Source organism: Macaca thibetana, chromosome 15 (genome assembly GCF_024542745.1).
Source record: "Macaca thibetana thibetana isolate TM-01 chromosome 15, ASM2454274v1, whole genome shotgun sequence".
In the NCBI taxonomy this organism is placed as follows: domain Eukaryota; kingdom Metazoa; phylum Chordata; class Mammalia; order Primates; family Cercopithecidae; genus Macaca; species Macaca thibetana.
The window spans coordinates 26,931,540-26,959,412 of NC_065592.1; the positions used below are offsets into that span (position 1 = coordinate 26,931,540).

At 46.8% G+C, this 27,873-nt stretch overlaps 2 protein-coding genes across 5 annotated transcripts in view; one reads left to right on the forward strand and one right to left on the reverse strand.

Moving 5' to 3' along the window:
- Positions 1-333: 333 nt before the first annotated feature.
- SLC46A2 (solute carrier family 46 member 2) lies at positions 334-13,988 on the forward strand. Of its 3 annotated transcripts, XR_007719763.1 has the most exons (5): positions 334-1,844; positions 3,942-4,025; positions 4,729-4,885; positions 9,458-9,628; positions 13,388-13,472. XR_007719763.1 is itself a non-coding variant. In XM_050761017.1 (4 exons), exons 1-4 carry the CDS (start codon positions 716-718, stop codon positions 13,443-13,445), a joined length of 1,428 nt encoding a protein of 475 aa, XP_050616974.1. In that variant the 5' UTR covers positions 334-715; the 3' UTR covers positions 13,446-13,988. The 3 variants fall into 3 exon arrangements, 2 of the variants coding, with proteins under 2 accessions (XP_050616974.1, XP_050616975.1); XM_050761017.1 differs by lacking the exon at positions 9,458-9,628 and having other exon boundaries at positions 13,388-13,988; XM_050761018.1 differs by lacking the exons at positions 4,729-4,885; positions 9,458-9,628 and having other exon boundaries at positions 13,388-13,988.
- Positions 13,989-18,259: 4,271 nt separating this feature from the next.
- SNX30 (sorting nexin family member 30) overlaps positions 18,260-27,873 on the reverse strand; it is a 125,103-nt gene continuing 115,489 nt past the window's right edge. For both annotated transcript variants that reach the window (XM_050761022.1, XM_050761023.1), the window contains exon 9: positions 18,260-24,462. In XM_050761022.1, coding sequence (XP_050616979.1) covers positions 24,403-24,462 — 60 coding nt within the window. In that variant the 3' untranslated portion in view covers positions 18,260-24,402. The remainder of the gene's footprint in view (positions 24,463-27,873) is intronic.

The following is a 27,873-nucleotide window of genomic DNA, read 5'->3' on the forward strand; positions in this document are numbered from 1 at the left end:
TTGGAGAAGAGCCTGGACCTAGCGGCTCCCAAGTTTTTACTTCTCTCAAAGTGCTACCCAGCTGTCTATAGCACATGGGTCCCTGTTGCATTAAATCTGTAAATAAAACTTCACACCCCGGTACTTATCCTAGGCAGAGTCCTAGGCGTCGCACTCCTCACGGAAACCTGCCTTCCTGGGATGGGAGAATTTGGAAACGCTCCCTGAGCCAGTCCGGGGGAGCTTCCTTCCAGCTGGGTCTCCGCCCCTGCCCTGGTGGTGCGGGGTCCCCAGCGATCCGCGGGAGGTCCGGGCACGCCTGGTTGTGGGGAAATTCGGCCCCGTCAGGCGGCCGCGCTCACAGGAGCAGCGTGACCCGGCGGCCCTGGGGGTGCTGGCACCAGGAGCCGACACTCGCCGTGCGCTCCCCCGCGCCTGGCTTCCCTGGACTGTCGCCAGCCCTACTCCTCCTGAGGTGGCGAGGGCGGGCCGGAACGCGGCCTCTTCTGGCCTGAGGAGGCGTCACTTGGGAGGTCACTCGGCTGCTGGGCTGGCTGCTGTCACAAGCGTGGCGTGCCCTGGCTCCGCTCGCCACTCTCGGGCGCGCACCCCGGCTCACGGCACTCACTCGCGCTCCCGGACTGAACCCTGAGCCGCCGCCGTAGCAGCCGAATTTGGGAGTATCTCCTTGTCACTGCAACCAGAAAGCCCCTCGATCCCCCATCAGAGAGGTCACATGAGCCCCGAGGTCACCTGCCCGTTGAGGGGCCACCTGCCTCGCTTCCACCCGAGGACCTGGGTTGAGCCCGTGGTGGCCTCGTCCCAGATGGCTGCCTCCCTGTACGACGCGGGGCTACTCCTCGTGGTGAAGGCGTCCTACGGAACCGGAGGCTCCTCCAACCACAGCGCCAGCCCGTCGCCCCGGGGGGCTCTAGAGGACCAACAGCAGAGAGCCATCTCCAATTTCTACATCATCTACAACCTCGTGGCGGGCCTGTCGCCCCTGCTGTTCGCCTACGGGCTGGGATGGCTCAGCGACCGCTACCACCGCAAGATCTCCATCTGCATGTCGCTGCTGGGCTTCCTGCTCTCCCGCCTCGGGCTGCTGCTCAAGGTGTTGCTGGACTGGCCAGTGGAGGTGCTGTACGGGGCGGCGGCGCTGAACGGGCTGTTCGGCGGCTTCTCCGCCTTCTGGTCCGGGGTCATGGCGCTGGGATCGCTGGGCTCCTCCGAGGGCCGCCGCTCCTTGCGCCTCATCCTTATTGACCTGATCCTGGGCTTGGCGGGGTTCTGCGGCAGCATGGCTTCCGGGCATCTCTTCAAGCAGATGGCTGGGCACTCTGGGCAGGGCCTGATACTGACGGCCTGCAGCGTGAGCTGTGCCTCGTTTGCTCTGCTCTACAGCCTTTTGGTGCTAAAGGTCCCTGAGTCGGTGGCCAAACCCAGCCAGGAGCTCCCCCCGGCGGATACCGTGTCTGGCACAGTAGGCACATACCGCACCCTGGATCCTGATCAGTTGGACAAACAGTGTGCAGTGGGTCACCCTCCATCTCCTGGAAAAGCAAAACCCCATAAAACCACCATTGCCCTGCTCTTTGTGGGTGCTATCATATATGACCTGGCGGTGGTGGGCACAGTGGACGTGATCCCTCTTTTTGTGCTGAGGGAGCCTCTCAGTTGGAACCAAGTGCAGGTGGGCTATGGTATGGCTTCAGGGTACACCATCTTCATCACCAGCTTCCTGGGTGTCCTGGTCTTCTCCCGCTGCTTCCGGGACACCACCATGATCATGATTGGGATGGTGTCCTTTGGGTCAGGAGCCCTCCTTTTGGCTTTTGTGAAAGAGACATACATGTTCTATATTGGTGAGTCTATCATTCTTGGGGAGGCAGGACATTGCTGACCCTCTGCATAATGCGGCTGACACCAGGGATGCCATGGTCTGGGTGGCCTAGCTCAGCACCAGGGATTGAACCTGCTACCCAGGAGGCACAAGGGACACAAGATTATATGCCCCTGAGTTTATCTGTAATATATTGTTAATTATCTATATTGAGAATGAAATGTTACCAGAGTGGTGTTCATGGTTCTGGGCAGTCAAGGAGGTGTGGTCAGTGGTACCTGGAGTCAGTAGGGGAGGATTCAGGATGGCAGTCAACAGAGGAGATGGAGTTGGGTTTCTTCCTCCACCCCCCCTTTCCATTTTAAAGGGATGGAATTTCAAAGGTGGAGCACAGAGGTCTGTAATCCCAGCAATTTGGGCTGGAGGTGGGAGGATCACTTGAGGCCAGGAGTTCAAGACCAGCCTAGCCATTATGGCAAAACCCTATCTCTACCAAAAATATAAAAATTAGCCAGGTGTGGTGGTGTACACCTGTAATCCTAGCTACTCAGGAGGCTGAGGCACAAGAATCACTTGAACCCAAGATGCAGAGGTTGTAGTGAGCCGAGATTGTGCCACTGCACGCTAGCCTGGGTGATAGAGCGAGACTCTGTCTCAAAAACAAAACAAACAAAAAAAGATGGATAGGTGGAATTTCAAGTAATTCTACTGAAAAGATGCCTTAATTAAAATCATTTGGAGTCAAGCAAGGGCTTTTTAAAAATGCGTAAAATTACTCGATAAATGCCTTCCACAACCAGTGTAATAAATTCCCCAAGGAAGCAGCATTAAGTTTCCATCTGAGGACACAGGTAGACAACTATAAGCAGAAAGCTCAAGATGAATGCTCCAACAGAACTTTCTAGAATGATGGAAATAGTTGCTATCCATTCTGTCCAATAAAGAAGCCACTGGCTCCATGTAGCTACTGAGCAGTTGAAATGTAGCTAGTGCAACTAAAGAACAGATTTTTAAATTTTATGTTATTTTATTTAATTTAAATAGTTATATGGGGCTAGTGGCTATCATATCAGAAAAACAACTTCAGACAGTTATCTGAGGCTGGCTCTTGACCCAGGCAGGTCACACATCTTAGAAACACCTAACAAAATGGTAAGCTAACCTCTGGTCAGTTCTCAATTAAACAGCATAGGACAGAGTATCCCCTTCCCCTTTTGCCCACCACCTCTCTCTCTCTGTTTCTCTTTGTGTTTTTGTTTCGTTTTGTTTTGTTTTGTTTTGTTTTTGAGATGGAGTTTCACTCTTGTTGCCCAGGTTGGAGTACGATGGTGCAATCTCGGCTCAATGCAACTTCCACCTCCTGGGTTCAAGCGATTCCCCTGCCTCAGCCTCCTGAGTAGCTGGGATTACAGGCATGCACCACTATGCCTGGCTAATTTTGTATTTTTGGTAGAGACAGGGTTTCACCATATTGTTCGGGCTGGTCTCAAACTCCTGACCTCAGATGGTCCACCCGCCTCGGCCTCCCAGAGTGCTAGGATTACAGGCGTGAGCCACTGTGCCTGGCCGTCTGTCTGTATCTGTCTCTTTCTCACATTCTCTCTCTCTCTCTCACACGCGCACACACACACATTGCATCTGGATAATCAATAGAGCTTGAGAGCTATGCAGTGGGTGCGTTCATGGGACACATTGCTGAAGGCAATTTGCCAAAGCTCCTGGGACCATCTCTCAGAGATGTTCACTAATGTCAAGGACAGACACTTCTCTCCTGGAGAAACAAGGAAAGGGGCCTTGTGTCCCTTTGGTGGCACCAGTTCCACTTCCCTAGTGATCACTTAATTCCACCAGTAAAGATACATTTCACCATCTGTCACCATGTCGACTGTGCCCGGCCACCTTGTAGACTGATATGCGGCACACACAGCAGCATCAGACCTCAGAGGGTCACAGACTGGTCAAGGGAGGGTGCTAGTGTGCCAGCAGAGAAATGACTTCTTCCAGGTCAAGCCACATTCGGATTGTGGGGAGATGGGGGTTCTAAGAGAGGCTTTTGCTAATTTCCTCCTTGGCCCAGGCTGGGCTACAGCAAGGAGTGTTCCTGTGTGATCTCTTTCAGCTCGAGCCGTCATGCTGTTTGCTCTCATCCCCGTCACAACCATCCGATCAGCTATGTCCAAACTCATAAAGGGCTCCTCTTATGGTGAGTAGTGAAAGGAATCTCTCTGGAATCTTCTGCCCGGGCTGTTTCAGAGCTGCGAAGCATGAGGCACAGACCTGTAGAAGGCACTTGAGGCAGTTCCAGAAGCATCTTTGAAGACACTGGAAACACTGATTTCCATCCAGGGCACAGAGAGTGGAGACGGGGGTATGGGAGTGACTTAGAAAGTCAGTCACTGAAAAGCCACAAAGAAGGATTCTATCATCCACAGGCCTTGGGAAGATTCAACTAGATAGAGGCAGGATTCCTAGCGAATTGAGCCACACACAGACTGAGAAGGGGCCAGGTGCAGTGGCTCAATGCCTGTAATCCCAGTGCTTTGGGAGGTCGAGGTGAGAGGATCGCTAGAGGCTGGGAGGTCAAGACCAGCCTGGGCAACATAGTGAGACCCCATCTCTACAAAAAAGATTTTAAAATTAGCCGGGCATGGTGGCAAATGCCTGTAGTCCCAGCTACTCGGGAGGTTGAGGCAGGAGGATTGCCTGAGCCCAGGAGTTCAAGGCTGAAGTGAGCCAGGATTGTGGCACTGCACGCCAGCCTGGGCAACAGAGTGAGACTGTCTCTAAAAAGAGAGAGAGAGAGAGTAAGAAGGAAGGGTCCCCTAAGAGCTCTCCAGAGACTCAGCTAATGGAGAGTGAGGCAGGCACAGCAAGGCATTCCTGAGTAACCTCTGTCCCTTCCACAGGAAAGGTGTTTGTCATACTGCAGCTGTCCTTGGCTCTGACTGGCGTGGTGACATCGACCTTGTACAACAAGATCTATCAGCTCACCATGGACATGTTTGTGGGCTCCTGCTTTGCTCTCTCCTCCTTTCTCTCCTTCCTGGCCATCATCCCAATTAGGTAGGATGGGAGCAGCGTCTGCTGCTTGGGCTGGGACCCTGATGCTTAGGTCAAGGAATCTTGGACCTTCTCCAGCCCACCATCACCGCATTATTTATTTTCAGCATTTATGCAGTGGGTCCTGAGTAGGCTCTCGCACAAAGAAAAAGTCCTCCTGTTTCCCACACTAAAAATCTGGCCATTTGGGAATTCCTCAAAATCACAAGTAAGAAACAGGGTCATTAGGCACTGGCTCACTCTTTGGCAGTTTTGTAATGACTACTTATACAAGTCCCATATACTTCCTTATAATTAGAGGCTGTGATTGGAAACCTTCATGAACCATCAGACCTCTTTTGTTCAGCTGCCTTTAGGTGAAAGTCATCAGACCTCATTTCAGAGCACAGTTTCTTCCCCATGCCCTCACAGGGCTCTGTGCTCAGTGCCACTGAAATCTCCCGGCCACTGGACTGGACTGTGTGAGCTCCAGACAGGGCCTTCCCTTGACTTCCCTGGGGGAATTGTCTCATTTGTAATATCAGAGCACTCAAGTGTTGGAGATAAGAGGCAGGAGGACGTCTGGTCCTATGGAGACCACTAGCCTAGGTCATCAACAAAATGGAAAGACAGCTTGGAATAGTTCTGTCTTCAACCAGCCCTGTCCCACAGAAATACAGAAGCAGCCACAAATGCAAGCCATATGTGTGATTTTCAGTTTCCTAGTAGCCACATTTTAAAAAGAGAAAAGTGACAGGTGAAATTAATGTTAATATTAATAACATATTTGACATGCAAAATATCATCTCCACATCTAATCCATTTACAAAATGTGTCAGTGAGATATTTCACTTCTTTTTTACACGAACTCTTTGAAATCTAGTATGTATTTTATGCTTATGGTACATCTCGATTTGGACAAGTCACATTTCAGTATTCAGTAACCACATGTGGGTTGAGGTTCCCATATGGGACAGCACTGTTCTCTTTAGACTGTTAGGCCCTTTTACCACTTCCTTTGAAGTGAGGTTCTCTCATGCTCCTACCACTGCTGCTACATGAGAAAGGAATACTGTGGGGAGATTTATATATACGTATATGTATTCCTGTGGAGATATATATATATATCCACAGAATAAATGTATCCACAGTAAGGCACAAGGATTTGATATAGATGTGCATTTTCAAGGGACCTGCCTAGTAGCACATGAGGACTCTACACATCAGTAATGGTGGTATAATAGGCAGCAGAGTAGAAAATAAAGGAAGGCAGGTTCAAGGGGACAGTGATAAAGCCCTTTTGGAATTCTCACATCACATCATATTGCAAATCTCAGCCTGAATGGAAAGTTGAGCTTCCTAGGACAGGAGCCATCAATCATTAGGGCTCTTTGCATTATTTCATAATTAAGAAAAATAAGATAGGAAGACCAAATAGCTGAGAGAATTTATGGATCAGCGGGCATGACCAGGTCTCATTCCTAAGGTGCAAACTGAGCCAGCTCTGTCTTCGAACTGTCCAACCCTAAGGACTTTTCATGTATTCCTGTTTTCGTATGAGTCCTGGCTGAATGGGTTGGATTTTAGCTAGAGCTACCATGCAGTGCAAACTTCTCAGGAGTCCCAGCCTGCGGCCAAACGAGTAAACGATGAGTAGTTTTTGCCCGCTTGAAAATGATCCAGTCCAATTTTATGGGCAGTTGGTTAATGTAGTCTCTTTAACCTAAACAAAACCCAAAAATCAACAAAAGGAAATGAGTGTTACTAGTTCATGTGTGTCATAAAGACATCAAGAGACAAATGGAAGTAATGGGAAAATACAAGTAAGATTGAGTGCTTATGCACATAAGGCACTTATGCACACTGCTTCCCTCTGTTGTAGACATTTAGCAATAGAGAGACACGTGCAAACAAAGCCAGATTTTAATTGACTGCTATCAGGATCCCACCCACCAGAGATTCTGACTCAATTAATCTGCGGTGCAGCCTGGGCATAGGAAATTTTAAAAGCTCTCCGGGTGATTCAAATGTACAACCAAGACTGAGAATCTCTGGTGTAAAGGGAGTGGTTCCATTACTTTCCCTTCCGCAAAGTCACTAAAGAAATGAGATCCTGAAAAAGTTTCATAGCTAGGAGAGGCCAAGCCTGTACCATCAATCTTCAAGGACAGCAACAGGAAAGACCAGTAAAGCTTTCGAACCACAGGAAGAAAAGCTGCATTCCAATGACATAAAAACCCAGGCAGGCATGCCAGAGCAGAGGAGGACTCAGAGAGCAGAGGCTGGACTGGATCACAATCAGCATCCTCTTCCTCGATGCCAGGAGAGATCCCAGCCTGTCTGCAATCCCAGGGGGCTGTGGCTGCACCCCTTCCTGGTGCCAAAGTGAGCCAATTTCATGCCACCGTAAGAAGTTGCCCTCTCCTGTTTGCTCTTTAGATGTAATAGGGAGATGCTGAGGCAACAACTGTGAGGTTCTGCTTATTTACAAACCTCTCCCCTCATGCCCTCCAATATACATGAACTTAACTAATGCCTCATTCTTCATAGAGAAAACAGAAGCCAGCCTGGGCACAATGGCTCACGCCTGTAATCCCAGCACTTTGGGAGGCCGAGGCGGGTGGATCACAAGGTTGGGAGTTCGATACAAGCCTGGCCAACATAGTGAAACCCCATCTCTACTGAAAATACAAAAATTAACTGGGCATGACAGCGTGCGCCTATAGTCCCAGCTACTGGGGAGGCTGAGGTGGGAGAATCGCATTGCTTGAACGCAGGAGGCAGAGGTTGCAGTGAGCTGAGATCACACCACTGCACTCCAGCCTGGGTAATGGTGCTAGACTCTGTCTCAAAAAAAAAAAAAAAAAAAAAAAAAGCCAAATGATCACAACAGAATAACCTGATCTTCTCCAATCCACAGTCATATGTTCATTTGCATCCATCTTCTTTTTTTAAGTTTGCTTTTTTAACAGCAAACTGTTAAATAGCCCTAAGTGCCAGGCACTACTTTATTTCATATTTTTAAACTAATCTTCCCAAGCAATCCTTTGTGGTAATTACTATTATTATCCCTATTTTGCAGGTGAGCAAACAGGCTCCAAGGTATTAAATAACTTGCCAAAGGGTACAGAGCTAGGAAGTGGCAGAGACAGGATTCGAAGGAAGCCAGACCGTCTCTCCCATCCACTGCATGCATTGCACCTGGTAATTGGGTGCGGCCTCTCCGACCTCCTGAGAAAGCTCACTCCACTGCTTCACTCTCTCCTGAATTCTTCTACCAGAGCTGACATATGCTCTTCCCCCCTTTCTCCTTCTCTTCATAGTCAAGTTCTCCCAAGGCGGGTCTGCACATATGCTGTCTCACTCCCCAACTCCCATTCACTTCCTACTCACTCCAATCTGACTCAGTTGATTCCCCGTGCTCAACTCTACCAGAGCTACTCTCACTAAAGCTACTAATGACTTTTTAGTTGCATCCGTCGACCTGCTGCCACCTTCATCTTACATGATTTCTCGGCGGCCCCTAATGCTGTTGATCACTCTTTCCTCGGGAGATATTTGTCACATGGCTTTCAAAACACCTCATTCTTTTTTTTTTTTTTTTTTTTTAATTTATTATTATTATACTTTAAGTTGTAGGGTACATGTGCATAACGTGCAGGTTTGTTACATATGTATACTTGTGCCATGTTGCTGTGCTGCACCCATCAACTCGTCATTTACATCAGGTATAACTCCCAATGCAATCCCTCCCCCCTCCCCCCTCCCCATGATAGGCCCCGGTTTGTGATGTTCCCCTTCCTGAGTCCGAGTGATCTCATTGTTCAGTTCCCACCTATGAGTGAGAACATGCGGTGTTTGGTTTTCTGTTCTTGTGATAGTTTGCTAAGAATGATGGATTCCAGCTGCATCCAAGTCCCTACAAAGGACTCAAACTCATCCTTTTTTATGGCTGCATAGTATTCCATGGTGTATAGGTGCCACATTTTCTTAATCCAATCTGTCACTGATGGACATTTGGGTTGATTCCAAGTCTTTGCTATTGTGAATAGTGCTGCAATAAACATACGTATGCATGTGTCTTTATAGCAGCATAATTTATAATCCTTTGGGTATATACCCAGTAATGGGATGGCTGGGTCATATGGTACATCTCGTTCTAGATCCTTGAGGAATCGCCATACTGTTTTCCATAATGGTTGAACTAGTTTACAATCCCACCAACAGTGTAAAAGTGTTCCTATTTCTCCACATCCTCTCCAGCACCTGTTGTTTCCTGACTTTTTAATGATTGCCATTCTAACTGGTGTGAGATGGTATCTCATTGTGGTTTTGATTTGCATTTCTCTGATGGCCAGTGATGATGAGCATTTTTTCATGTGTCTGTTGGCTGTATGAATGTCTTCTTTTGAGAAATGTCTGTTCATATCCTTTGCCCACTTTTTGATGGGGTTGTTTGTTTTTTTCTTGTAAATTTGTTTGAGTTCTTTGTAGGTTCTGGATATTAGCCCTTTGTCAGATGAGTAGATTGCAAAAATTTTCTCCCATTCTGTAGGTTGCCTGTTCACTCTGATGGTAGTTTCTTTTGCTGTGCAGAAGCTCATAAAATACCTAGGAATCCAACTTACAAGGGATGTAAAGGACCTCTTCAAGGAGAACTACAAACCACTGCTCAGTGAAATAAAAGAGGACACAAACAAATGGAAGAACATACCATGCTCATGGATAGGAAGAATCAATATCGTGAAAATGGCCATACTGCCCAAGGTAATTTATAGATTCAATGCCATCCCCATCAAGCTACCAATGAGTTTCTTCACAGAATTGGAAAAAAACTGCTTTAAAGTTCATACGGAACCAAAAAAGAGCCCGCATCTCCAAGACAATCCTAAATCAAAAGAACAAAGCTGGAGGCATCACGCTACCTGACTTCAAACTATACTACAAGCCTACAGTAACCAAAACAGCATGGTACTGGTACCAAAACAGAGATATAGACCAATGGAACAGAACAGAGTCCTCAGAAATAATACCACACATCTACAGCCATCTGATCTTTGACAAACCTGAGAGAAACAAGAAATGGGGAAAGGATTCCCTATTTAATAAATGGTGCTGGGAAAATTGGCTAGCCATAAGTAGAAAGCTGAAACTGGATCCTTTCCTTACTCCTTATACGAAAATTAATTCAAGATGGATTAGAGACTTAAATGTTAGACCTAATACCATAAAAATCCTAGAGGAAAACCTAGGTAGTACCACTCAGGACATAGGCATGGGCAAAGACTTCATGTCTAAAACACCAAAAGCAACGGCAGCAAAAGCCAAAATTGACAAATGGGATCTCAAAACACCTCATTCTTGTTTTTCTCCCATTTATCTGATAGCTTCTTCTGTACAAACCTCCCATGTAGGAATTGTTTGGGGTTCTGTTCTGGGCTGTCTTCTCACTTTACATTTTCTAAGCAACCTAAAGTACTTCCAAAGGTTCACATTACCATTTAAACTTCCAAAATAGGGTTCTTGATACCCTCCTAAACCTGCTCACGTTCCCGTCTTTCCAATCTCATGATCTCATTCATTGGCTGCACCACCCACCGAGGGTAGAAACCTGAGGGTCACCAGCATCCACCCTGGCCTTCATCTCCCCCCACCTCCAATCAATCAGGCCTAATGCATTGATTCTACCTCCAAAATACGTCTCAAACTTACGCTTTTCTTTTTTTCTCTACTGCTACCCCCTAATCCAGAGCACCTGGATGACTGAGTTAGCCTCTGAACCATCTCCATACATCCACTCTTGTTCTCCACTCCCATCCTCTCTCCAGCAGGTGGCCAGAGCAAGGTCCTTAAAGTGTGAATCAGGTCATGTCATCACCTGCTCAAAGCCCTGTACTTGGCTTTCATTGCTCTTAGGATAAAACCCAAATGTTTGGCTGGGTGCAGTGGCTCAAACCTATAATCCCAGCACTTTGGGAGGCTGAGGTGGGGGGATTGCTTGAGCTCAGAAGCTTGAGACCAGCCTGGGCAACATAGTGAGACCCCGACTCTACAAAAAATTAGTAAATTAGCTGGGCATGGTGGTGCATGCCTGTAGTCCCAACTAGTTGGGAGGCTGATACGGGAGGATTGCTTGAGCCCAGGAGGTTGAGGCTGCAATAAGCAAAGATCATGCCACTGTGCTCCAGCCTGGGTGACAGAGCAAGACTCTGTCTCAAAAAAGAAACAAAAACAAAAACAAAACATGAACATCTTACTATGGGCAATAAAGCCCCGCATAAGCTGGCCTGGCCACCCTTTCTCGCCTCCTATTCCTGCAATTGACCACCCTCCCCAACCCTCAGCCACAGTCGCCTCTTCTCCCACTCTTCTCCCTTCTCCATCCACACCTCTTTCCCACCCAACTAGTTGTGGTCTTAACTGAAACACCATTTTCTCAAAGAGAATTTTCCTAACCCCTCTCAATCTAAATTAGATCCTTCTGTGACATGCTCCCAGAGCTTCCTATATTCTCTTTTGTAGAATGCAATGATGATGAGTTCATGGTTAGCTGTTTAATATGCTTGCCCACTAGACTGAAGTTTCCCTGAGGGCAGAGACCATGGCTATTTGGCTCTCCCTGTATCTTCTGTGTCCAGCACAGATCCTAGCATATAAGAAGCAGTCAAAAAGCATTTGTTTAATGAATGCATGCCCTGTCAGAGGGTGTGGCATCTCTCACAGTGCTGACTTACACTGACTAATAAGTCAGCACTGCTGACTGCCCACGCCCCAGAGCTGCCTGGGGCTACCCATGAAGTCAGTGCTGGCCATCGCCTTGTGGCTGTGCTGTAGTGGTCCACAGCAGGGGTCAAGGGTCATGTGGCCCTGTGCTGGCTGCTTCCAAGTCTTCACTCTCCACTTGCCAGTCCTGTAATACAATGAGTCTTAAGTATGGTCAGTGCCCCTCCCAGTAGTGCACTGGCACTCATAGAAGGCGGGAAATCTGAGTGTTGGGAAGTGTCTACAAAGTTTCCCTTAAAAGGCTTGGATCTAAGCGTGCAACCCATTTTAGCAACTCCAGGTGTTGTTCATCCATCGAGAAGCGCTGTGCTGTAGCTTAGAACCTGAAGATCCTGGAGCTCAAGCAGATGAGAAAGCCCAGGGTGCCAGGGGTTGAAGGACATGCCTAAGTCACACCGATCCAGGACTTCAGTTCAGACCTCCTAACTGCTGCGTGTCCATTTATTAAGATGATTTTAAACAATGTAATGGATAAACGAGCTATGGAAAGACAGCCGATGAGGCAGCTCATTCTGCTTGCAATTAGCAAAGGCTTAGTCTTGATCTTGAGATATAGAAGGGAGTTCATCCTCAGGCAGAAGTGAGATGGAAAGGGATTCCAGGAAAAAAAAAATGTGGATGCAAAGGGCTCGCAATGTTATGGGAAATGGAGAAGTTCAGTGCTTGCAAGACTGAAATGAACCTGGAGTAAGAGAAGTTCCTTCAGACAATCTCTCTCCACTCAGTGCACCATTCTGATGCCATAAATGGATAAAAAATTTCAGTCTACCGGTGACAAAGACATGGTCTAATGGATGGGGGGAAAAAAGGCACACCTTTGTTACAGGACCACCAAGTTCAATTGCCCATTGCACAGTAACAGACTCTGAAACAGCAGGAGTTGCAGCAGAAAAAAAATGTTTAACGATATACAGCACCCAAACAAGGAGATGGGAGGAAACCCTAAACCCACCTCCCAGGGAGGTTTGGGGATGGGCTTCCAAGGGGTCTGGATGGGTGATGGGCTAGTGTAGGGATCGCTGATTGGTCAAGAAGTGAGGGGTGAAATCATGGGACAGGGAGATGAAGAAACGGCATTCCTGTGCTGAGTTGGTTCCTTGGTGAGGGTCTTCAGGACCAGCCATTCTGCTGGAATTCAGGATCTGAAAAACCTTAAGCAATTCTTAAGTAAAGTAAAAAGGTCCAGTATCAGAGATTCTTTCTTTTTTTTTTTTTTTTTTTTTTTTTTTTGAGACAGAGTCTCAGTCTGTCACCCAGGCTGGAGTGCAAATGGCGTGATCTTGGCTCACTGCAAACTCCACCTCCCAGGTTCAAGTGATTCTCCTGCCTCAGCATCCTGAGTAGCTGGGATTACAGGCACCTGCCACCATGCCCAGCTAATTTTTGTATTTTTAGTAGAGTCGGGGTTTCACGAGGTTGGCCAGGCTGGTCTCAAACTCCTGACTTCAGGTGAGCTACCTGCCTCAACCTCCCAAACTGCCTGGGATTACAGGTGTGAGCCACCATGCCTGGCCCCCAGAGATTCTATCTAAAGGAACAATGGGGAAGCAAGTGGTAAACATGCTCCTTTTAGCTAACAGCTGCAGGGAAGTGGGTCACAGTGTACCAGCACACCTTGGTCAATGCCTACCTATGATTTTGCCTAAAGCCTGGCTTGTAATTCTCATTAACCCTGTGAGGGCAGTTTCACGTTTACGCCATTCCAGCTGTTCTCTTGTAACTCTCTATGGTCAATTCTTACAGCATCGTGGCCTATAAACAAGTCCCATGGTCACCATATGGAGACATCACAGAGAAATGAAGATGCTTACCTGCAGGAGCTGAAAACACCAGCCATGGCCAGACCCCCAGAAGACAAAAGAAGGGACCGGGGAACTGGTGACCAAAGCAACCCACTGCTTAAGAAACCCACGTTCCAGGCAGAGTTGGCCTCAATATGACCTGCTTTGGCTCAGGGATCCCTGGTGGATGGGGAAAAGCATTTTCCTGGTGATGGAAAAACGTTCTTAGCTTTAAGATACTCCTGTTAGGCAGAGATTGGGTTCTGTGACAGGAGAACATGAACTTAAGGGTTATAGGCAGGCTGCATACAGCAGTCCCAGGCCCTGTGAGGGCTTTCAGACTCCAGCTACAGCGAGCCTGCCCCTTTTCTTCAAGGGATTGTCTTGAGGGCTCCAAGGTATAGCTAACTAGTCACTAGGATGCTGTGCTGAAAGTCCCATGGGAGAACTCAAAGCGTGCATTATCACAGCCTGAGAGGAATGCGGAAGGAATGTTTTGTAAGAACTATCAACAGTTTTGCACGAACAATGTCTTTTAAATTAAAATAAAACCTTGAAAAAAGCCAGCTTTCTTTCCTGAGTCTTCCTTGGCTACAAACACTCAGGAGGGGGATGGAGCTCAGACCCTTGTCTTCTGGGTAGTTTTGTTATTACTGTTGCTTTTAAGAAGCAAATGTCACAAGGCTTTCTTCAATGGGATATTCAATTGAGTACTTCCAGTCAACAGTGCTTCCCAAAGTGGGTGGTGTGAAGAAAGAGGAGATACATTAAGAGCTGTTTTATTTGAGGTACTCATTTTTATAACCTCATTTACTTGGATTTATAAAAGCAGACTCACCTAATAAAATCAACATTCATTGTATGAGTGTGTGAATCATTCTTTCCCAGGTCAGATTCTGTCTATGACTACAGACTTGACGTTCTTATACAGGGTAAGACACAAGGCTAGAGAATACATTCAAATCTCAGGGTATTTGGGCTCACAGAGTTTGTACCTCTAATCCTCTTGCAGGGAATGAACAAAACTCTGTGACACATCTAATAAGGTCCAGGCCCCATGCTAGGTGCTGAGATACAGAAAGAATAGCATGTGACTGTCTGCTCTAGCAGAGTACTGTCTAACAGGCGAAGCAGACAGAACATCAGACAGGGATGTCTCCTTCCACTGGGAAGGAGCTAGTGCCCTTGCACTGAGTCAGGCAACATGAGCAGAGCAGATGGGAGGGGAAAGATGAGTTCAAGAAATTCAAGATCACGTTCAACCTCTCCAACCTCACTAATATAAGGGAGCATAGAATCCAGATTCGGGACAGCAGGGAGGGCATCCCAGAAGTGACTTCTATGATAAGGCTGGAAGGGTAAGTAGGAGTTACTAAGGCCAGATGTTGGGGGACATTCCAGGCGGAAGGAACACCATGCTGGAAGGCCTGAAGGTGAAAATATATCAAAAGTTTAGGAATTCAGTGTGAAGGGAGCAAAGATGGAGGGACAAGTATTACGGAGGACAGTAAGATGAGACTGGGGTGGTAAGGAGGAATAACATAAAATATCCTTTCAAAAGAAAAAGATGTTTCTCTTCAGAGTAAATGGGGATAGCTGTTGGAAGGTGTTAGGCAGGAACACGGAGTGCTTAAATTTGCATTTTAGAAACAGCTCCCTGGCAACATTGAGGACAATGAATTGGCGGAAGGAGTGAGCAAGCTTGAAGAAAGGAGAAGAGCTACGAGGCCCTTGCAGTAAACCAGGTGAAGGATAATGGCAGACTGACTGCCCAGCCTTAGTGGCTCAGGCCTATAATCCCAGCACTCTGGGAGACCAAGCTGGGAAGATCACTTGAGGCCAGGAATTTAGCACCAGCTTGAGACACATAGTGAGACCCCATCTCTACAAAAAAATTTAAAATGACCTGGGTGTGGTGGTGTGCACCTATAATCCCACCTACTCAGGAGGCTAAAACGACAGGATTGCTTGAGCCCAAGAGTTCAAGGCTGCAGTGAGCTAAGATTAGGACACTATACCCCTCCCTGGGTGAGACAGCAAGACTGTCTCTTAAAAAAAAACCATAAATAAATAAATAAATAAATAAATAATAAAATTAAAAATGATAGCAGACGTAGGGTAAGAAGCTATAAACATGGAGAAAAGTAGACAGATATGGAAAAATATTTGGGAGCTAGAGGCTACAGGAGTTGGTTAATGGATGGATGCCACAGGGTGAGATAGATGGAGGCCAGAATGACTCAGATTTGGGGCTCAGGCCACTAGGAAAAAGGTAGCACCCCCTCTCCCAGAGTCTGGCAATATGAGCAGAGCAGATAGGATGGGAAAGCTGAAGTCAAGATCGTGTTCAACCTCTCCAACCTTACTCATCAATATGCTCATTCCCCAACTCCTTACCTTCTACTCCAGCCTCTGACCAGCTGCTCAGCCTGAATGAATCCAATTCTCCCTACTCCTGAGAAGCCTCTTACTGCTTAGAGAAATGTCCTTCCTTGTCCACATTGACCCTGCTATAAACTTGTGTTTTTTAACCTGAGCTGAGCTCTCAAAACCCAAGTATTGGCTCCTTTTCAACCCCACCTGTCACCAGGGTAGGAGTTTCAAACCTTGTCAGCTTTCCCAGGGTCACCATTTCTTCTAACAGATGTTCTCACCCAGTGGTTCTTGGACCAGCAGCATCACCTGGGAACTGGTTAGAAATGAAAATTCTGGGGTCTCACCCAAGTCAAATTCTAGGACTGGGGCTCAACAATCGGTGTCTCACAAGTCCTCATTGAAGAATCACCATTCTCACCTATGGGGCCTGATTTTTTCTCAAGAATTTTCCCTGAGTCCTCCTCCTCTCCCTGCATCCTTAATTTTTTTTTTTTTTTTTTTTTTTTTTAAGACAGTCTTACTCTGTTGCCCAGGCTGGAATGCAGTGGCACGATCTCAGGTCACTGCAACCTCCGCCTCCCGAGTTCAAGCGATTCTCCTGCCTCAGCCACCTGAGTAGCTGGGATTACAAACACGCACCACCATGTCTGGCTAATTTTTGTATTTTTGGTAGAGACAGGGTTTCGCCATATTGGCCAGGCTGGTCTCAAACTCCTGGCTTCAAGTGATCCACCTGCCTCGGCCTCCCAAAGTGCTGGGATTACAGGCATGAGCCATTGCGCCCCGCCTGTATCCTTAATTCTTGAGACCCCCAAGGTCCTGTCCTTGGTTCTCTTCCCATGCAATCTAGTCCACTCCCATGGACTCAAGAACTTCATTTCCAACAGCCAAGTCAACATCTCTACCTGGATTTCCTCAAATCTAAAGCCAAACCAAGTTTTCCTTCTCACACCCCACCACCTAAACTCATTCCATCTTTTTTGATTTTTAATTTTTGTAGAGACAGGGTCTATGTTGCTCAGGCTGGTCTTGAACTCTTGGGCTCAAGTGATCTCCTGCTGTGGACTCCCAAAGTGCTGGGATTACAGGAATGAGCCACCATGCCCAGTCTCCATCTTTTGTCTTTCTCTTCTGATTTTAGCTAATGGCATCACCTCCAAATCCCAGGCTGGCAATCTCCCAGTCATCTCCGGTCCATTCCCCTCCCCTCTAAGAGTCTCTTAAATCAGCTATTTTCACCTCCCTTTATCACTTCTTGCCATGGCTTTTGGCATCTATTCCTCTCCATTCTCCAGGCCTTCAGTCTGACACAGTCCTGCAGTATTCTATTTCCATCATCTTCTTAAAAAGAAAACAGGGCCAGGCACAGTGGCTCATGCCTGTAACCCCAGCACTTTGGGAGGCCAAGGCAAGTGAATCACTTGAGCTCAGGAGTTCAAGACCAGCCTGGGCAACATGGCAAAACCCCATCTCTGCGAAAAATACAAAAATTAGCACGCACCTGTAGTCCCAGCTACTTGGGAGACTGAGGTGGGGTCACTGCTTAAGCTCGGGAAGCAGAGGTTGCAGTGAGCTGAGATCATGCCACTGCACTCCAGCCTGCGTGACAAAGCAAAAGAAAAAAAGAAAAAGGAATATCCTATTAAACAAAAAAACTGGCAAAACATACAGGAAAGATTATCCTTAATATTTAAATTGGCCATATCCTTAATATTTAAGGATAATATCCTAGTAGCCTTAATATTTAAATTAGGAAGTCTTTAGAAAGGGGCTATCACAGTGAGAACCTGCCTGACATTTAAGTGCTTTGTATACCATATTGCCAGTCCTATCGACAACCCCACATGGAAGTCTTGTTTTCATCTCAAAGATCATAGTACTAAAGGTTCAGCCAAGTGTGACTTGCCTAAAGCCACATAGCTAGTAAGTGGAAAAGCTGAGATTTGATCCACCATCCACGTCTTACTCACCTTGCTGCCTTATTTTGTATCACTGCAGTCTTAGATTAATGATGTCTGCTATCAGTAAGTCAAGTTGAGCACCATTTTAAGTACACTCAAGTTCAATGCATTACCATCATCAGGTCAACTTAACTGGCCCTGACCCAGAATATAATGCTGTGCTTTGCTATGGGATAATGCAGAAATCTTTCATGTAGTAAATACCTCGGCTGGCTGTCAGCCTGCCTGCCAATCATGATGGCTACTACATTAGGAAGTTTCTTCATCTCCCCAGATTGGTGCTGATGTGGAAGATGTAGAAGAGGGTAAATTGGGCCTATAAAGAAGTGAAGAAGAATACAAATAGTTCAATTATATATATTTTCTCCTGTCACTCTGTATGTCTTGATTCTTACAGGCAAACTGATAATGTGTAAAGAGAAAATAAGAAAAGAAAAAAACAGGCACACATGTTTTTCTGCCTTATAGAAAGGTACAAATGACCACATGACTCAAGATAAAGAAAGCATCTTTTATGGGTTTATTGGTCCTTTAAGTTAATTGAAGTAAAGAAACTTTAAATTTACAAGCTAATATTTATCAAGCAATACAAATTCTTTTGTTTACCTCAAAATGTAATACTAATTCCATAGTAAACAACGATTTTTTATACACAGATATATGAAAAAAGTGGACAAAAACCTCGTGCCAGCATCAAAAAGTCAACAAAAAAAGACTCTTTCCATTTTACAATCTCTGGTTTCCATAACAAAAAAAAGGGTGACATTCTCTTTAAAGTTTGGTAGCTTCATGAAACAAAGACTTCCATCTGTAAATAAATCACTTGCTCATCAACACACACTCTCAAGCACTTTTTTTTTTTTTCACAGCTTTTGTTTTGGCATAATGGCAGCATGGAGAGAAGGTAACATTTACATGGCGGACTTCATCAAAACCTCAGAAGGTTTTTATTTTAAAATTTTAAACGTAAAGAATGACTCTTAAAAATAAGAAATAACAGTCCATAATGTGGACATGTCCAAAGCCAAAGTTTTTAATCTCTTCTTTAACAGTTAAAATACAAGTTAGAAAGTTTGCTGGCAGTTTATTTCACAGGAATATATCAGATGAACGTCATCTCTGAATGCACTCCTAACTCACAGCGATGAAGGGAACAGGCATACAGAAAATACAATGGACAGGGAATCCACCAGACAGGACCCAAACTTCGGGGGCCAAAAGCGCCGTTAAGAGATGCTGGTTTGTTATTGGATGAAGGCCCAGATGACAGAGCTACTGCTTCATCACACTGACTCACATTTCGGTTTGCAATCCACTTTCCTCTCTCCTCATTTCCACATGGAGGAAAAAAAGTGATTTTCCTTTCCTACTCCCAGTATCATTTCTGACTGAAGTGTTGGTCTAAGACTGTGAACAATCCTGTCCAACAGGGGTGTTGCTGGGTGTCACCTACTAGGACCGGCCTACAGAGAGCCCAGAACCACCTGATGCGGGGGTGCTGCTGTTGACAGAGAATATGCAATTCTCCTCACCACTGGCACTAACACTAAAGGCTCTGCTAAAATGGACTAAATTATGTGAGTCAACATCATGTTTTCTGTTTTTGGCATTTCAACCCATGGAGAATTTCTATCTGAAACAAGCTGCTCTGAGGCTTGAAGATACCCCACTCCCCCCAGTATCTTCAAAAGCTGTTCTGCAGAATCAGGAGTAATATTTAATACCGCTGTCATCTATAGAATTCTTTGTTTCTACATGATTTGTCGCTGCCGATACTATATCCTCTAAAATCAATAGTATGCCAAAAGGCACTAATCTTTCACACTTAAAAAAAAAAAAAAAAAAAAAAGGTTTTGTGGTCCCTGTGTTTCCTTACATTATCAAAAATACTATTTGGCAAAAGCAGTACTTAGTTTTCCCCTCCCCAAAGCCAACCCTAGTGACGGCCCTCACTTTCTTGCTTGTTTCTTTAGGGGGCCTGAGGACTGACTATGTTAGATCTCTGTATTATTGAAGCTGAACAACTGATGACATTTCTAAAACTCTTTCTACCCAGGACTTTTAAAACACTAGTTGAAGAAGAATAAGGCATATTAGTAGGTAAGGACAAATTCTCAAAAAAGTAGAGTTGGGCTTTTAACAGTCTGTGGCATTTTTTTAAATTCTGGATTTGTTGGTTTTCAAGTGCTAAATACACAGAATATTTATATAGGAGACAAATATCTTATTGGTTTGTTATTTTCTTCAAAGCACTTATTTACAGACTATCTATAGTAGTCAAAACTACCTGGAAAACATATTTTTCTGCCACATAGAAAGGGTTAGACAGTCATACTTGGGATGCATCTCAAATTTACGATGAAGAAAGAACAGACTAACCCCCTGCAACAGAGCCCCCACCCCAACCTTGCCCACACAGACAACTTACACACACTCTGATACGTGTAACTGTGAGGAGACCAGGCATCCCTCAAACAAAAAGCTGACAGTCTACAGGGTGGGTTGGTGAAAAATTGGATTCCTGGTTTATTCACTGAGTTGAAAAAATCACAAGGCAGAAGAGAACAATTCCAACACACCCAATGCAAGCTGTGAGGCTGGCCCAGGAGAGAACATTCTCCTCAAATTTACTGATCAATGCCTCCTGCCATCTGACAGAGAAGACATAAGAAATGAGAGGGTTTGTCCATCTGCTGCCATCTTGAAGGCTTTTGGAAGTGAGACAGGAAATCCAAACTCCCAACCTAAGTTTGTAAATGAAGGTGGCCAAAGCAGGGTTGCCCCAGCCCTATAATTGGATCACCCAGTTTCCACAGGTCCTTAAAGTAGGTGTCTGGGAAGGTGGAGTCCAGATTGGTGTGTCCTGTCCTGACCACAGGCAGCCCATCTTCTGAGAGGAATCACCCCTCAGTGCAACCAGCAACCCATCTGGCCAGACTGGAACCCAGTTCTAACCCACCCCAAGACCCAAGCAGAAGAGGCCAACACAGGCCTTGGAGGTTGCTCTTGACTTCCCTCTTCTTCCTCTCTCACCAGCTCAAGATAGACTGTAAAGAATAACTGTCCCACAGTCCAACAAATGGTGTCAAAACAGAGCCCGATGCCTGTGATTTCAAAGCTAACAATGGCAGGACCAAGTCACACAAACTCTGGATGTTCCTTGGGCTGCCATCCCAAGAGAGAAATTCCACTTGCAGACTGCCACATGGTCATCGTGCCCTCCTTTAAAGCAGAACTTCCTGTCATTTGATCACAAAAGGCAGCCTCACACGAAGTGAGCAGCCGGTGTGCCTTCATTCAACTTCCCCATGTGGAGTGGTAACTGAGAAAACCATTCAAATCAACAACGTCTAGAACACACTCTGGGTGGGGCTGAAATCTGGCATGAAAACAGACTCAGCTTACAGTCACCATGATCTCCAGGTCATGCCGGTTTATTTCAGCTAACGAAAGGTGTCTGGCGAGTTGAAGGAATGACATGGTGAAATATGGAGCCAGTCATCTCCATAATCACACTTAAAGTTGAACAGGAATCATTATAAAACTTCTATTCAAGGATAAAACCCAACTCTAAGCCTGGTTGGGTGGTATGTTCCCTCCCCATTGAGGAGTAGTGGTTCCTTGCTCTGAGCAGAACAGCCTAGAATGTCCGTGTAGATCTACCATATTAGTAAGAAAAAGCAGTGCCCATGCTTGCTACAAATCACAAGGCTCTCTTAAACATCACTTGCATCTCTAAAATCTAACCAGTTCCTAGGACTCCTCTCTTCTGTCTTCCTCTGGATTTTTAACCCAGGCGAATGAAATCTATCACTTCCCAGGCCTGGGGCAGCTGCTAGAGAGGGCCTTGCATTCCACTGCCATGTATTCAAACCTCAAAACCTATGTCTGTCTGCTTGAGGTAAAGTAAAAAATACTAATAATAAATATTTCAGAGAGGAGTAGTGATCTCAGGACCACAATTTTGTGGAGCCAAGAAGGGTGGGGTGATGAAACCTCTACAAGGCAGTCTTTGGCACAGAAGCCTCCGTGTGACACTTCTAGGGAATATCTCCTGTGTGCTTGATCAAAACGAAGAGGCAAATGGTTGGGGCTGCTGGCCCTCAGAGGCCTGGGGGAGCCTGCTTCTCCACCTAACATACCCTTCCTTCTGGGCCAGCTCCTCACCTCATGAGGCACCAGCCTGGAGACTGGGAAGGAATCCTTTCTTCAGAAGGACTATTTCTCCCAGAAAATCTGTAATGTACACTGGACTTCCGGGCTTTGCTATCAATAGCATGCCAGGAGGACAGAAAGTTTGCCTTGTTCCAGATCTTTCTGATGTCTCACAGCACAGGGCATCACATGGGGACCAAACAGAGCAAGACCAAATCCCACGGTCCCTGCCTCCCTTCAGAGCCAGCCATCTGCCTCTCACTAGGAGAGGGAGGGACCGCGTGCATCCCACGCCCCTTCCCACATCTCCCAGTGAGGAACCTGATGAATTTTTTCAAGTGCTGCCTTCTTTCCCAACTAACCATTACACAGGAATGTTTCCGGGCTTTGGCAACTAGTAGACAGTCAGATTTCATTTTCCTGTAACTCCAGTTTTTTCCAAGCATTCATTACACTGCACATTTGTAAAGCATACCTTCCCCAAGGCAGAGCTTCCTATGTTCCCAAAGATGAGCATTTGCTGCTGGGCTGGTCTGGCATCTTCTGCCAAATATCAACAGAGGGCTGTCAACTTGCCATTAGACATACACCCTGATTCTCCCAGCACAGTGTCAGGTCAGACCCAGGCGTCCATACCCACGCCAACACGATGGCTTAGAGGTAGAATGAAGCACAGAATCACTCGGGGGTACATGGGTTGTTCTTACCCTTCCACATCAACGAGTCATTTCTAACTATAGCAAACTGAAAATTCACATCAAAGGACTTGAGAATGGCACAAATAGGTTTAACAGTACAGACAAGTACCAATTGATTTAAACATTATCATTTAAACTGCAACATTGTCAAACACAATGAAACAGAACCAAGCTGTCCTATGCTGTCCAGCTGTGGCATCAACAGCACCACAGCCTTGGCCGATGCGAGGATGACCCGCAGTTAAAAGTGGGCTTAAGTGACCTTGACATGCTGCCCGCTGACCAGTATTTCCAGGTGAACTTGCATCTGAAGCAGCATCTTAACACAGCGGTTTCATTAAAAACAAAACAAACAAACAAAAAAAACTACCGCTTATTTGAGGCTCAGATTCGTAGTTTTACAGGGATGAGCCATGGATGAAAGAACACAAACATGACATGTAGCTTCATTTCAGCAGGAAAAAAAAAAAAGGGGTTGGAAAATAGATCCTTGGTGACTGCTTTGTGATCTGAAAAGTAAACCTGGTCATCGTCTGAAATGTAGCCTGGAACCACAGTCAGCAGTCCCCAGGAATCTGGCTGCACACTGAGGAGACTGTAGCTCAGCTGGAAACAAAGGGCTCGCGGTTGTATTTGTCATTTTCAAGACCTCCAGGTACTGAGTTTCCTTCCTGACCAGGAAATGTTAAGGGTTAAAGCACTTTATGTAGAACATTCACACTGCGTTGATAAATTTTGACTGTATCATAACAACACGACATACCAGCCCCCTCACCAAAAGCTTGCCCAGACATTCAGTGGACACAGGAGGAAATATTAAAGTAGGTATTTTTGGTGAGGTAAAGGCAAATTGCACAAAGCTGACACTGGGTGTGGAGCTTGGTATATGCCCACTGATCTCAACAATGGGGGAGCTACTCTGACTTCAAGACAATAGATATTTCCTAACAGGTCTAATCCCTGCTCTGATGACAGTGCACAAGCAAAACACTGAAGACTTTCACAGAAAAAAGAAAAAAAAAAAGCATTTTTTTTTTTCATTTTACAGAAAAAGTTTCCAATCGATTGCATTCTAGTGTCAGAAACAAGCTTGGGGAGCATTACCCTGAGCTTCCCAAAGGCATCGCAGGAGGACAAGGACGCTGGCTTGCTCACTCAAGCACGGACGCACATTGACACTGATTTAAATGTCCCTATGTGAAACAGAAACAGTAAGACTCATCACAAGCAGGCAGCAGGCCACACTCACAGCTACAGGTCACTGTACATTAAGGACTTGCCAGGGAGGCACCAACGTCTCCTAGGCCAAGACGCGTCAATGCTCACAGAGGCCAATTCCAGAGGCGCCAGGTTTCCGCAGAAAGCAACAGCTGCCTTCTGTTCCTGCCTCCTCCTCATCCTTGAAAAGCAGGCCCCGGGTTATCTCCCACAACAGGCAACTCAGCTGTCCCTAAAGAGGAAATTGTCATGAAATGCCAGAGCGTCAGCTGCAGGTTATCTTGTCCCTTGGTTTCAAATTTTCGTAGTGCTTCACTGAACAGGTGCCTTCATAACACAGAGGTATGCTGCTCTTGCTGAGAGACGATTCCAGCCTCACAGACTCCACCATGGAATAAATACTAATTGAAAACCACTGTGGGGTGAAAGGTGGGGGAGGGAAAAATACACAAAGGAGAGATGTTTCTGTGGTTGTTTTCCCAGCGCTGTATCTCTGGCACTGCAGGAACATTCCGGTATGGGGTGCCAGGCCCTGTGTAGGTAGAAGAGTCTCCGTCCCAAGAAGGAACTTACTTGGCCTCTTGTTTCTCCTGCAGTAGTGGAATAATCGACTCCCACGCCATGAGGCACTGGAACGACAACACACACACACAGTATCAGCTTTGAGTTTCTGATTTTGGGTCAGCTTCTCAATTCTGCTCGGATCTACCCTTTCACTGTGGATCCCACTGGGTCACCTTTGTCTAACGATGCCTGCATGTATCCTCCATAACTATTACAAACAGGGAGGTAACAAGTGTTTGTTTGCAATGTGTCACCCCATCTTTATGAAAGACAGCAATATCTCTGCAAGGCTTAAATGCATTCATGTTGGTCTGTAAAGCTCATATCCAGTGAATGGAAATGGATTCGCTGGAGGAAATTCTTTTCCTCTCAAAAAAGCAGAAAAGAGCCCAAGCAGGAAACCCCTGAAGAGGCCCTAGGACCTCGGCAGGGATGCAGACACCGCTCCAGGTGTGGGTGGCGCTTGTGCAGGATGGAAATCAGAGTTGGAGCAGGCCAGCCACCGGAATCGGAGCGGGTGAAAGCCCACTCTTTCTCACCAACCTCAAGTTTGCTTGTTTGGGCCACACCCGAATCTCCCAAAAGGGAACATGGAAGAGGGAAGCCAGTGTTTATTGAGTTTTATTATGTCCAAACATGGTGACATACTTTACGTTAGTTATCACCAGTCCTCACAGCTCCTCTATGAAGGAGAATTATTACTTGACACATACACACTGATTTCATGGATGGGGAAGACAAGACTCAGGTTAAATAACTGGCCCAGACACACAGCTTGTCCATGGCAGAGCTCATGATTCCCCCGCTGATGTTCTCTCCACTACACCAACCTCTTTTCATCCCAGATCCTTGTGAAAGGCCAAGAACTCAGAACACTCTGGCATTGTCCTCTGGGAGCAGAAATGATTCTCCCTTTGGAAAGTCTCTTGCATAAAGAGGGCAGGTGAATCACATAAGGCTTTTTAGTAGCAGCCCAGGGTTGAAGGAGGACTTTGTACTGAGTCATTTAGGAAGGAGTTCTGAGGAGGTGGGAGGAGTTCTGGGGAAGTGGAGAGGGGTTCTGAGAAGGCAGGAGGGGTTTGGGGGAGGTGGGGAGAGGTTCTGAAGAGGTGGGGAGGAGTTCTGAGGGGATAGGAGAGGTTGTGAGGAGCAGGAGTTCTGAAGAGGTGGGAGGAATTGTGAGAAGGTGAAAGGAGTTCTGAGGAGCGGGGAGGAGGAGTTCTGAGGAGCGGGGAGGAGGAGTTCTGAGGAGGGAGGAGGAATCCTGAGGAGGCAAGAAGAATTCTGAGGAGGTGAAAGGAGTTCTGAGGAGGCAGGAGGAATTCTGAGGAGGTGGGAGGAGTTCTGAGGAAGGAGGAGTTGTTCTGAGGAGGGAGGAGGAATACTGAGGTAGGAGGAGTTCTGAGGGGGGAGGAGGAATTCTGAGGAGGTGGGAGGAGTTCTGAGGAGGGAGGAGGAATCCTGAGGAGGCAGGAGGAATTCTGAGGAGGTGAGAGGAGTTCTGAGGAGGGGGGAGGAGTTCTGAGGAAGGAGGACGAATTCTGAGGAGGTAGGAGGAGTTTGGAGGAGGAGGGAGGAGGAATTCTGAGGAGGTGGGAGGAGTTCTGAGGAGAGAGGAGGAATCCTGAGGAGGTGGCAGGAGTTCTGAGGAGGTGGGAGAAATTCTGAAGAGGTGGGAGGAATTCTGAGGAGGTGGGAGGAGTTCTGAGGAGGGAGGAGGAATTCTGAGGAGGTGGGAGGAATTCTGAGGAGGTGGGAGGAGTTCTGAGGAGGGAGGAGGAATTCTGAGGAGGTGGGAGGAGTTCTGAGGAGCGAGGAGGAATTCTGAGGAGGTGGAGGAGTTCTGAGGAGGGAGGAGGAATTCTGAGGAGGTGGGAGGAGTTCTGAGGAGGGAGGAGGAATTCTGAGGAGGTGGGGGGAGTTCTGAGGAGGGAGGAGGAATTCTGAGGAGGTGGGAGGAGTTCTGAGGAGGGAGGAGGAATTCTGAGGAGGTGGGAGGAGTTCTGAGGAGGGAGGAGGAATTCTGAGGAGGTGGGAGGAGTTCTGAGGAGGGAGGAGGAATTCTGAGGAGGTGGGAGGAGTTCTGAGGAGGGAGAAGGAATTCTGAGGAGGAGGGAGGCGTTCTGAGGAGGGAGGAGGAGGGAGGAGGAGTTCTGAGGAGGTGGGAGGAATTCTGAGGAGGTGGGAGGAGTTCTGAGGAGGGAGAAGGAATTCTGAGGAGGTGGGAGGAGTTCTGAGGAGGAGTTCTGAGGAGGTGGGAGGAGTTCTGAGGAGGGAGGAGGAATTCTGAGGAGGGAGGAGGAATTCTGAGGTGGGAGGAGTTCTGAGGAGGCAGAAGGAATTCTGAGAAGGTGAGAGGAGTTCTGAGGAGGGAGGAGGAGTTCTGATAAGGGGGAGGAGTTCTGAGGAGGGAGGAGGAGTTCTGATAAGGGGGAGGAGTTCTGAGGAGGTGGGAGGAATTCTGAGGAGGTGGGAGGAATTCTGAGGAGATGGAAGGAATTCTGAGGAGGTGGCAGAAGTTCTGAGGAGGGAGGAGGAGACAGGCATCCTAGGTCAAGCCAGAAAGAGGAGTGGTGAAATTGCTCCCTGATTCCTCCTTGGTGACTCTGAGGTTAGAGAGGAAGCTAAACTCAGAAGCCCACCTTATATACAGAAGATGGTCTGGGGTCTGTGGCATTCCAGGTCCTGCTCTCTCCCTAGGCCATCACTTCCGATCTGCAATGGACTTTGTATGTCAGCCATGAGAAACCAAGGCCATACCAGTTTTCTATTTGGTCCTCAAATGTACCAAACTCTTTCCTATCCCAGGGACCTTGCGTATGTTGTCTTCTTTACCTGGAATATATGTTCTCCAAGCCTCTGTCTCTGAGACTCGGATGAAATGTTATTTCCTCAGACTGGCCCTTCCTGCTCACTCCACCCGCCCCTCCCACCCTTAGTCTGCATTATGCCCCCTGGTATTTTCTCCCCTAGTTTCCCGTTCTTTCCCTTATCTCACTTTGACGCTGTGGGCTCCTCTGATGAACACATACCCTCCACAGGGCAGGAATCCTGCTGTTTATCAATTTGGTACACACTGCTCCTTGCACACAGCAAGTGCACAAAAAGCATTTGTTAAATATGTATAGAAGCAGTACCAGGCCACAAGATGGTGGCCCTGCCTGTGATATAGTGGGAAGACAGATAAACATGTACTTAAGACCAGGGTTGGGTCCTCCCGGGACCAGGACTTTAGGAATGGTGGGATTAATTACCAAGGGGAGCGATGGAGACATTTGACATAGTTGGTTTTGTAGTAGTGGGAAGGCCGCTGAACAGCAGAGGGAAGGTGTGGGAATTATGGAAAAAAGGAACTCTGGGTAACAGAATGCACTACTGCACTCCAACCTGGGTAACAGAGTTTGTGACCCTGTCACTATATATATATATACACACACATACACACACACATATATACACATAAACATATACACACA

Excerpts from the sequence above, each read along its gene's own strand:
- SLC46A2 (XM_050761017.1), top strand. The coding sequence starts at position 716 with ATGAGCCCCGAGGTCACCTGCCCGTTGAGGGGCCACCTGCCTCGCTTC. Across the intron at positions 4,026-4,728 it reads CATAAAGGGCTCCTCTTATG|GAAAGGTGTTTGTCATACTG; the intron begins GTGAGTAGTGAA and ends TCCCTTCCACAG. Across the intron at positions 4,886-13,387 it reads CTGGCCATCATCCCAATTAG|CATCGTGGCCTATAAACAAG; the intron begins GTAGGATGGGAG and ends CAATTCTTACAG.